General features: G+C 35.8%; 1 protein-coding gene across 2 annotated transcripts in view; it reads left to right on the forward strand.

The window, feature by feature from the left end:
- The window catches only part of ATF2 (activating transcription factor 2), a 34,026-nt gene extending 22,771 nt beyond the window's left edge, over window positions 1-11,255 (forward strand). For both annotated transcript variants that reach the window (XM_054380708.1, XM_054380709.1), the window contains 2 exons: window positions 5,379-5,484; window positions 10,963-11,255. In XM_054380708.1, the coding sequence (XP_054236683.1) occupies window positions 5,379-5,484; window positions 10,963-11,189 (333 nt within the window). In that variant the 3' untranslated portion in view covers window positions 11,190-11,255. The remainder of the gene's footprint in view (window positions 1-5,378; window positions 5,485-10,962) is intronic.
- The last annotated feature ends 610 nt before the right edge of the window (window positions 11,256-11,865 follow it).

Consider the following 11,865-nt stretch of genomic DNA (forward strand, 5'->3'; position numbering starts at 1 on the left):
TCAGGATCATACTCTTCTGTCCTTTGTTCCATTTTAAATAACTTTCAGACTGTGGTACTAACCAAAGAGGACAAGATGTGTTGGAGTAAAGGCTTATTACAAACTAATAGCCTTACCTTAAAAACATCTTCTTCTGAGTTAGTTAAATAAGACTTGGTTTTATTTCCTTTGGTTCTTTTTAACTTCACTTTTTTTCCTTTAAAGTGAATGTAGTGCTCGTGAAAGGTGCCAGATTGACATCACTGGAAACTGAAGGCCTCTTTTGTCCACAGAACAGGTACAGCACAGGCAGTGGCAGTGCAAATTTCACCACACTGCCCTCCCAGTGTGCGTAAATCCTTTAGTGAGAGTGTACTGTAAAAGGGTAGTCTAGTGTATGTTGCAAGTCATTTTTCCACCTCATCTGAGGTTGTCGATCTTGGAAAGTTGTCATGTGGACACACTTTCCCCCCTGTAAAACAATCCATGACCCTTTTGTTTAATCCTCTAATAAATGTTAAAGCATACTTTCTTAATGTTTTCCAGCAGCACATGAGAATTGGCACAAATTATTTTTTCAGATTAAAAGTCCTAAAAGCTTTGTTTGGAAAATTACAGAAAGGAAAAATGACATCATTTCCTAAACAAAGCATTCATTGAGAAAATGCAATGGAAAGTATTTCGATAAAGTTTTACTTCTTGTTCCTTCATCAGAGCTGTTTACTGAGCCAAATTCATAGATCTTTTACTTCCCATTAAAACTCCTTTTCATGCTGTTTGATAAGGAAAATCAACAGCAAAGTAGAGCACAATGAAGTTACTTTTTATCATGTAATTGAAATTACAGTGTTATCAGTTGTCTTCATGTTCATGTCTTGAAAAACACTCAGCATCCCAGACTGTTAAACATAAGAAATTCCTGCCTAAGCATAGAATATGAAATAATTTCCTGTGTCCCAAGAATCATGACACTGTGCACCAGTATTAGTTAAATTTCTTGCAAATATATGGTCTTCTCATACCTGTTCACAGTCTTTGGATGCATTCCTTTAATGCCATCACAATCCTCTCTGTAAATCCATTAGTTACAAAATGGTATGTAGCACTATAGCTTAAATAAATCAAGAAAAAAGTGAAAGTAGATTTACAGGGAGAAAAACAACAAGATTTGGCTATACTTCTTTCTTTATTTGTTTGATTTGTTTTGGTTTTTAGTGAGAGTAATTGCTATGATGTGAGCTGCTTTGAACTTACACATACCGATTGTTATAGCCAAACATAATATTAAGTAGAGTAGCCAAAAGATTCCCAGTTTTCTGGTAACTGTTAGAAATAGTGAATTCAAGAAAACAAATTTTCTTGTGGTCTGCCAAAAGCAAAACCATTAACTGTGAAGAACAGAATGGCATATAAAGAAAATTGAATGTCAGAGAAATAATCTAACTGTACTTTTTGTGAAAATGTTTATCAGTCCTGTATTTCAACAATAGTTCTTCACTTGACAGGTTGATACAGGTGATCAGTGCAGTAATCATCTGTGATTACTTACTTTAACAGCAAATTTATTAAGTTTGGAGTTTTGCCTTAGTACAGTTCTATAGACTGTTAGTGTTTAGTAGTTCATATTTTGATATCTAAACAATCTCCCAGCAGGATTTACCAAAATGTGACATTTCCAAAAGCGTGGTGAGATTGTATAGCATTCATTGACTTCTTCCAATGCATCTGGTAGTTTTCTTGCAATGTCCATGTCAAAGCTTCTGATGTCATTAACGCTGGAAGATTTTGAAGAGGTTTACTTGGTTGATGTATATATTTTGTTCTGTAGTTTTCAGCTTTCTGTAGGTTAACTTCTCTTACTTTCTTCTTTTAAATGTTTGAAGGTAATTTCCTTTCTAAGGATTATTTTTTAAATTTTCATCATGCCAGTAATGTATTTAGGTTAGCTTGGCTGTCTTTATGCTAGGCTCTTCTATGTAAGTTTTTTTTCATGCTTTCCAACCTTCTAGATTTTATTTACTGTTTGGTTTTTGTGGGGTTTGTTTTCTACTAATGTGTTGATTTGTTTATTGATCTTAAATTTTACATGCCACATTGTATTGCTCTGTGCCTTGCACAATGATACTGCAAGGTGTGGTGTGCTGTATAATGTTAAGGATAGTGTTGGCATTGTGTCCCTCAGTGGGACTGGTGGCCACTCAGTCGTACTGCAGGATCAGATGCCAAAGTTCACTGTAGGGTCTGTATTTGGTCCCTGTTGCTTTAATAATCTTAGAGAGCAAGGTATTGGTGGAAGCATGGCCTGTCTTCCTCACGTGGTCATTGCAGGCCAGTCGAGTGGCTGTTTGTACGGATGCTTCAGAAGCTGCTTTAGGAAGGCTAAATTATGAAAGAAGCGCCCATAAGTTAAGGTCCTTTCCCATACAGGGATGTCTTGTTGAAGCTGCTCAAAAAGAACCCGAAGAGCAGAGTATAGCTCAACCACAAACAATCCCCTATCATTTTCCTGTCTCTGATGATAGTTTTGGTATATACACCTTACACATATTATCCCACCCTTGCTTGCTGAGTAAGGGTTAATCTGGTCCCACTGTTACATATGCATTTTGGATCGAGGGAGAAGTAGGCAGAAAGAGAAGAACATGGTGCACACTTGTGGTACACCTTCGGAAGAATGCAGAAGGGAAAGTATCATCTGAAAAGTGGAGTGCAAGTAAAAATAGATTTGCTTTCCTCCAGAAACCTACTTTCTAATACTAGCACATTTTGAAATGTGGGAGTATAAAAATTCTCCAGCATGTGAGGTATATTTTGTGCTTATTTAAACAGATATTGCTGCCTACACTTCAGTTGGTATCTCATTAATGAGGAGGATCTTTCCAGTGTGAAAACTCTGGAAAGAGTGCTTTTTCTAGAAAGAAGTGTTTTTTCTCATGCCCACTGTTGAAGTTTTATTCCATGTGTTTCTTGTTAGCCTATTTTCAACATAGTAACCACATGTTAAATGACTACATGTTAACATGTTATGAATGAGATGGAAGGGCTTGCTATTGTAACATCCATGATAAGAAACTACAATGTGTGTATGAGTTGGCTCTAACAACCCCTTTTTATTATCAGCTGCAAGTATTTTTAACTGTTAGTATGTAAATGACAACCATGGGTTATCATCGTTCACTGGCGTTGCTCTATTTTACTCTCAGGAATGTTTTGTGCATTGCATATAGTGCTGTTGAACACAGTGTTTGTGTTAATAACCAGGATAGCTATGTATTCAATAAGAATACCTCAAGTTCTGGGGGGTTTTAGTACAGAAATGCTGTTCCTTGTTGTTTTTTTTCTTTCTTTCCCAAATCTGCTTTAATGTAAAATAATATATTTGCTGCTTCTATTAGCCAAATTATTTATAGTAGAACTGACATTAATCTACAAACTACCTTTTCAAAAAATTTTCATAAACATTAGTATTACTTGAACAGTGACTTCATGCTTGTATGTGCTGTTTGTGTATGAAATTCTTTCTTAAAATGTGAAGATGAAGGTAGAAAATTTCTGAAAACATTTTCCTATTTGACCAATTCTTTCGCCAGCACTCCTTTAAACTAGCAGAAGTATGTTTGATATTCTTGGACATTGCTGGTTCTGTAGATTATCCAGAAGTGTCTCAAAACTACATCAGCACTTTCGGTTTTTTTCCCAATCTATGTCAGTTCTGTCTAGCTCTCTGGCTCCTCAGTAAATAACATGGTGATCTAAAAGGAGACTAAAAGCTGGACACAGAAGTAATGTGCTTTCTTAATAGTCCCAAGATTTCAGGACATACAAAGACAGCTGGTAGAGAATTGGTAGGGCTTTTGGTTGGGATTCTTTCATTGCCACCTTTTTTGTTTGCATTAACATTCTTCTTCAATTATAAACCTCCATGAAATCAGATTTTTCATCTTTCTTTTGGCACAGTAAAATGACTGAAATGGAAAGTAGTCCTTAATAGTTAAAAAGGGTCTTGCAGGTTGATGTCCTTTTTCTTCTAAAAGGAGATAAAAGACACAAATAGGAGCTTTTCTTTTAAAAAGATGATGTTTTAGGTACAGTATTTATAGACTATTACTTAGTGTGATGAAACCTAATAAATTCTGTTCTTAAAAATTGTTTTCCTTACTTTGGAATCCTTTTAGTTGTAAATCATCTCTTCTCTGACTGCATTGCCTCATTTCTATCTTGCAAGTAAATAGGTTTATTTTTCTCAGGTTTTGTTACAATCCAATCCTCCTGAGTTGGCTTTTTCTTCAACTTGCTCTCAAATGCATAAACATATGTGTTTACCAAACAGTTATGTCATGTGAGTGGTGTACTGTGCTAATGTGCAAAGGTTCTTAAAGTAATTTCAAGTATCAGCTGGAAAGGATTTATATTTAAAATAACCCATGAAAAGCATGTAATGTGAGAAGATATGGAGATCAGTGTTACAGATTAATTGATTCTCTAAATACACAGCCATTTTGTTTCTTTTTAAAGTGAAAATGGGTCTATCAGAATGCCATACCATTCTTAATTCGGATTGTCATATATAATGCTGTTAGGTAGCACTTCTCATCTATAGACATCAAAGTACTTTATGTGGAAGGTAAGTATCACTGTCCTCCATTTTACAAATGGGGAGATTGAAGCACAAAGAAGTAAAAGGACTTTGTTCAAGGTCACCCAATAGTGGGAAAGGCACAACCTGGAAATGAACCCAGTCACTACATGCTGCAGGTGCTGTCTTATACTTCACTTCAGCAACATAAGCTGACATTTAAGGATTCTGTTATTGTTATCCATATTCCTTTACACAACACTGTTATGTATGGTTCCGAAAGAGAAAATCAATTTGGAAATCAACAAATATTTACTAAATTACTTTCCAGTATATGAGATTTTCTTTTTCAAAGTCCCAGTATAAATACAGTCACCAAAAATCGTTCTGTGTTGGCTGATTTTATTTTTTTAACCTTTGTTAGTGTTGGCTCTGGCAGGCATCTCTTAAAATGTAGGTAGTTAAATGTTGCTTTACTCTGATTAGATTTCATCACAAAACCTTGCAGAAGAGTCTTACAGTAGCTGGATCATGTGAGGGAGGCTATATGTGGAGTCTGCATCTGCAGACTGAAAAACACATCTATTCTGCAAAAAAGCATTTCCTAGTTCAAGAAAATCATGACTTAGCCATGTTTCAGCTAATATTTACATGTTCTGAGATAAAAGAAATGTATACAGTTTTGCGATATATATGAAATGGAAACTTACTGTATTTTATTTACCCCTAAATGAACAACTGAAAATCCTATAAAACTTAATACTTACCTTCAAAATGGGTGTATATTGAGCCTGGTAAAGTGCATAACTTTCTTCTCCTTTAGAATGAAGTCACCCTGCTGAGAAATGAAGTGGCACAGCTGAAACAGCTTCTTCTGGCTCATAAAGATTGCCCTGTAACTGCCATGCAGAAGAAATCTGGCTATCATAGTGAGTAATGTTCCATTACCTATAGCCTTAGGCTGCATCAATGAAATACTGCCAAAGTGAACCGACTGAACGTTAAAATTGAGAAATGCAGTTCTAATATTGCATTAAAGATTTATTTTTTTAAATCTCAAAGGTTATTAGAAGACAGGCATGAATATGTGATATTTAGAAATATGTTTGCATTCTTTCTGTCAAAGTGTTGCATAACATTGAAGGTTTTATGTTGTTTGAATACATTTGATAATTAGGATTTAAGGACTATTGGTTACTACACCTGCTTTGGAAAATATAATTAGAATGCTAAGAGCACACAAAAAAAAACATTTTTTATACTTTATCTCAGCCTAGTACTCTGAAAGGTCCTTGTGGGTTTTTTCCTTCTTCATAATGAGATTTCAGTAGAGGTAATACAACAGCTGTCCTCATTTACCATAAGATCCAGGATCAGTCAAGCCATTAAAATAATCAGATGCAGGTTCATGGCTGCTACTGTACAATGTCTTCTAGGTTGTTTTGATTTCCACGGCGACTCCTTTTCTCTAAACAGGGCATTTTTAAAAAGCACTTCTGTTACTGAAGGGAATACTGAGAATTTTGGTAGAATTTTTTTTCTCATAAATACTTTTACTTAAAGCTGCTCATTTGCCTTTTTTTTTTCCCTTTTCATCCTTCCAGCATTTTAAAGGTTAATTATGCTTTTCCGACTTGTGACTTCCTTTTTGGATATGATACACAGTGCCAGAGCCAGCTGCTGCTGCTGTAGAGTAAATGGCCAATTTTGCCCATTGTACACAGATTTGTTACAAATAACTGAGCTGGGAATGCATTAGGCAACATTCATAATATATAACCCGCAGCTTTCCTTTTTATGATTTAGTGATATTTCAGGATATTTGTAAATGTGAAGATTGTTTCTGCCATATGTAGCCACTTCATTTTAATTTGCCAGTGTCAGTAATTCAGGAGAATAAAGGAACATTTTGTATTGCATGCAAACAGATCCTCAGGTGCTTGCGATAAAACTTAATGGCCACCATCTTTACTTGTAGTCATTGTAAGCAATTTCATCAGAATGGGCAATATTTTTTAATTTAAAAGATTCAGGAGATTTAGCAACTCTCTATTGCCCATATATATTTAGAATACTGATTTTGTCAGTTTTGAGTTTATAAATCTTGGTCCTTTGATCTCCAGTCATTTTGACAAGATGGAAAATAGCATCCTGTAGTAAATTGGAACAGTATAGAAATATGTTTGGGATTTATATTAACAATGATTGCTGCAGGGATGAGGCCATTATGGCTCCCATCTGACAGAACAACATAATTTGATATGGAAGCTACTAGGGGATAACATTATGCATGCAAAGCTTTAAAAAAAAACAAGCAACAAAAAAAACCCCGAACCCAAACTGTAGGTTTCTTGAATTTTGTTTTGATCATGTGTGATTCTGAACTGGCATGAAAAATACTTATGTCTTAAACTGGCAAACTGATTGCATCCTGAAATTTTCATTTCTTAGTTGAAGAATTAGCAAATGGCCTCTTTTGTAATAATTACTGCCCTCAGAATAGGGCTGTAATGTTCCTAATTCAGTAAAGAATGCAAAACAAGCAAGAACTAAGCTACTAATAAGTGGGAAAAACCTACATTTAGAAATAAAATAATAGTAAGCATGGAGATCAGAAGCATAGCTCACCTCGTTTCTTGAAAAGTCTCTTAAAAGTAAAGGTTCAGCATGAATGAGTTATAATGCCATCCCTCTGAAAGGACTTTATCACATTATCTCCATCTGAATATTGTCAGGAAAGCATGCTGGTAAGTGACAGAGCCACAGGAGAATTTATGCAAGGCAGAAATTGTTTGTTAATATTTTCATGGAAATGGTGTTCATGGAAAGTATTTTTAAATAAACATACTATGTTCATCAAGTAGTTTAAGTTGAATTGCTTCAAAAAATGTGTTGAGTGGTTTAATAGTCTGTCCCTGGGGAGAAAATTGAAGACACCAGATTACAGTGCTCCTGCAGTGCTGAATATCGTGTGCTGCTGAGACAGTGCTAGTTTATATCATGTAGACCATGTTTTAACAGCTAAAAGTCCACAGTTTAATGGGGGTTTATGTATGATGTACTTTAATAGGCACAAATAATGCATTGCTTTTCAGGGCATTTTAGGCACTGACTCCCACATATCTTTTAAGATCTTTTGAATTTCCCAGGCACATTTTTGTCTCAAGCCAAATTTTTCTTCTAAAATTGTTCTGGGAATCTTTTTTTTTTTTTTTTTGCTTATTTAAAAAGTGTTGTGCCTGATTCAAAAGAGGGTGTCATCAGGACAGAGAAACCAGAAATATGGTTATGGCACTTGGAGGGAATATGGATGAATTTCTTTTGCAATGTTTGAGTTTTCAGCCAGTTTAAGCTTTATTTCCCAGAGAAGGGAATGCATCTTTAAACTCGGGGCTGGGGAGAGGAAAGTGCCGTGCAGAGGAGAAATCTAAATGTTGTTCATTTATTTTTCATTTTAGCTATTCTACACCAGATTATTTCTAAAAGCCTTCTGCAGTTCTCGTGTATTTTCTTAGGCTTTTTCTGGCCTTGGAGCAGGAAAATGTTGAAAACTTCTGACAAGAAAATGCATCAGTGAAATCAGTTACCAAAAAAAAAACAACTTTAAAAAAAGATGCTTTTAGGTATTTCTTTGGTTATTTTTAAAAAAGACATAATATTCAAGAACATTTGTATGAAAGATAAGTAGAGGCTGCGGTGTAGATGGTGTTAAATGGGATTTTTTTTTTGTGTTCTTTGGGTAATTTTAAAAAATGGTAGAAGGTGATTAGCCAGTTTCACATCTCAAATAATTCGAACCACACAAATGACGGTTCTTAGAGCCTGTTTTGGACTGGCAACAGTCCTTCAGTGGCTGCAGGGGATATTCACAAAGGCCAGCACACTGGAATGAGCATTTAGTCTAGGCATAAATCAGTCTATCTTTAGTACATCCTCAGAAGTTCCCTCTGTGCTTTGGTTGGCATTTTTTAAACCCTTTCTGTAACTCAGTCTAGCCCACGCTCTCCTCTGTTACCAAAGTAGCTTGCTCCTTCTCATGACACAGCCCATCTAGGAACTAGCTGGCCTCCAGGACATTTGTGTGATGTAGGTCTGTAAATTTTCAGCCTTCTGATGTGCAGTACATGTTAATTTCTAATTTGGACTGTGCATTTTCCTTGGTTTGAGGCAAAGCTGTGGGAGCCATTAAAAAGGTAAAATGCCTAGGGTTTTTTCTATGTTAGTAGCTACATTATAATTCTAGTATGTATCAGGTACACTGTTGAAACCACAGTCCTGTGCCTGCCAATTCTCTGGTCAACTAAGAAAAAGATTCATTGGAACTTAAAATTTGACATTCCTGTGTTCTTCCAAAAGCCTTTGTTCTTTATTCTCAGTCTTTGGGCTTGAGAAAACAAGTCACCTTTGTAACGAGGTGACTTTAAGGATCTTCCATATTCAGTGAGTAGATTTTCTTGTTAGGTTTTAATTCTGCAAATGGAGTTTGGTTTTTGGGGTTTTTTTCAGGAAATGGCACTATAGTTTACCTTTTTTCACAAAGTTTGCATGAATTCCTTCTTGTTTTTACATAAGTTCTTATGTGTCTTGTTAGAAGTCTAGCAAAAATGAAATCTTGTTGAATAGCATTAACTGGACTGGCACTTGTTCACATGTTCAAGAAGAGAGTAGGTGTGGTACTTCAGGATGTAGTTTAGTGGTCATGGTAGTTGGGTTATGGTTGGACTCTTATCATCTTAAAGGTCTTTTCCAACCTTAATGATTCTATGATTCTGTGTTTTTCTGTTCTTGAATGGGCAAATCCTACTGAGGATCACAAATGTCTTTCAGAAGTATTTTCTTCTTTTTGCTGTGTACAGTTACCATGCTACCTTAGGATATGTGGTAATCATCCACAGACCTAGCGCATTATCAGCTGTCTCTGCCTCCCTTGAAAGATCTTTATTTGAAGAAATGCAGTATCTATGAAATAGTTGGCCTTATGGAGAAGTACATTATGATACTTTCAAATGATTATGTCCCTGTTTGTGTAGTAGAGGTGTAAGAGAAATTGGTGTATTGTTTGTGTAGACAGTATTTCCTAGAAAGAAATACAGGAATTTTGCTTGCTTACCCATCCTTTCTGACCTTACTGTTTGTTTCCAGAAGCAGTCAATAATATAAATGTTGTTTTCAGGCTTCAGAGGAACGTGTTGTTAGTATGCATGGCGTTGCTCAAGATCTTGGTGACTCAATTTGCTAATTTAATGAATTTTCCTACCCATAGCTAGTATGTCCTATAAACCTCAGTACATCATAAACTAAATCTCCTCATCATTTGTTCATGCTTAGTGCTCCACTTTAGTTGCTGCTGTTAGCCTGGTTGTTTATGGAGAGAAGAGGCTCTGATACCACAGTGTTGTTCATCTTTCAGTGTGTCATCTTTTCCATCTCCTCTTCCCCTGGGTAACTTCTGAATTTGTATGCCAGTCTCAAGCACATCTGAAAGGGATCACAAAGAGAAGTCTAGAGAAAATCAAGCTTTGTTCCATTCCTGCGACACATGCAATAGTTCATGCTTCTTCTGGCTGTGTTTCTATCTTTCTGTCCTCTTACATTACACAAATCACCAGTAACCTTTTAAAAGGGACTTCCAGTATTCCATCTGTATGCTGAGTTTAAGTGTAGAAAGTCAATGTATAAAACTGTGGAGAGAAATACTTTAAAAAAAAAAAAAACAACATTAAGTAGCACAGAATGATACTAAATAGTTAAAGTTGCTGTTCATACTTTAAGTGTGAAACAGTATGCTTATTTTCTTTTTTTGTTTGTTTGGGTTTTGGTTTTTTATTCTTTAACTCAGCTTTTTTGCTTGACAGTGTCAAGTTACAATGGCTTGCCTGACTTTGGCCATTCTGGAAAAAAGGATAATTTTAGCATGTCTAGGATGTCTGTGCAAGAGAGGCATTTTAAGTCATGCTTATGTTGCAGATTCTAGTTTTGCGCAATGAGCATTATTCTTTAATCTGATTATTCTGTCATGACTTTAACTGCAGTAAATAGGCATATGTTAAAAATGTAAAGTAAATTCATGTAGCACCAAGGCATCCTGTAGCATTTTTAATCTATAAGCATTGCTTACTGACATGGACATTCTTCACTAGCACCAGCTGATATACTAGATATGAAATGGGACTATTTTAATCACCACTGAAGATGTGAAAAATGTTTGTTTCCTGAATATGCCATACAGCAGTCCATATTTTTTGCTTACCAAGTAGTATTTTCTTTACCAAATGAAAATAAGATTATTTTGCGATTCGTACTGCATTATACCGTGCATTTTAATTATTTAGGCCATGACTGCTGCTACCTGGGACGAGGCAGTGTACGTTCGGGGGGGGAAAAATACATTCATTGTTCTTCTTCAGCTGCAGATAAAGACGACAGTTCAGAAGACATATCAGTGCCAAGCAGTCCACACACAGAAGCTATTCAGCACAGTTCTGTCAGCACCTCCAACGGCGTAAGCTCAACTTCCAAGGCAGAAGCAGTGGCCACCTCCGTTCTCACCCAGATGGCAGACCAGAGCACAGAGCCAGGCCTCTCCCAGATCGTCATGGCTCCTCCCTCCCAGTCGCAGCCTTCAGGAAGTTGATTAAAAACTTGCATTGCATCAGTTTCTTAGATACACATTTGTGACTTTAAAGGGAAATCAGCAAAAGACCAGTCTCCATCTAGGAGAAATTGTAGCTTAAATTTACTCATTTTTTTTTTAAATCCACCTTAAATCTGGCTTTAACGATTGGCAGGTGAAGCTGAGACAGAACACCAGTTCTAGTCCCTTTGCAAAAGACTTTTTTTTAATTATTATTAGTTTTACTAGTTCTTTTTTGTGCTTAACGTGTAAAGTGTGTGTACAGTACAATGTGGTTATTTCATTTTTAATTGGTATTATTTGAACAAACATTGGGGTGAATTACTAAAGGTCATCCCCAAGACTGTGATAGTAATATTATGTGACATTTTTATACCAAAGTTCTGCATAGTCCCTATTGACTTTGTAACATAAGCAAGGTCATAAAGCACTAGGCAAGAGAAAGACAGTAACAGTAAATTTGCTTTTAGTCTTTTTGCCTTTTTGTTGTTTTGCACATTATGAGAGGAAGAACATTGGGAGAAAAACATTTGGGTTTTTTATGTATTGCATTTTGGTTGGCTTTTTAACTGTTGGGGGTTTTAATTTTTTTAATAGGGCCAGTACAGTATATAAGATACAGTACTCTTATGCACATACCTATCCTAGATGATCATTACTAAATAGATTTGATTTT

This window comes from Indicator indicator, chromosome 5 (assembly GCF_027791375.1).
Source record: "Indicator indicator isolate 239-I01 chromosome 5, UM_Iind_1.1, whole genome shotgun sequence".
Classification (NCBI taxonomy): domain Eukaryota; kingdom Metazoa; phylum Chordata; class Aves; order Piciformes; family Indicatoridae; genus Indicator; species Indicator indicator.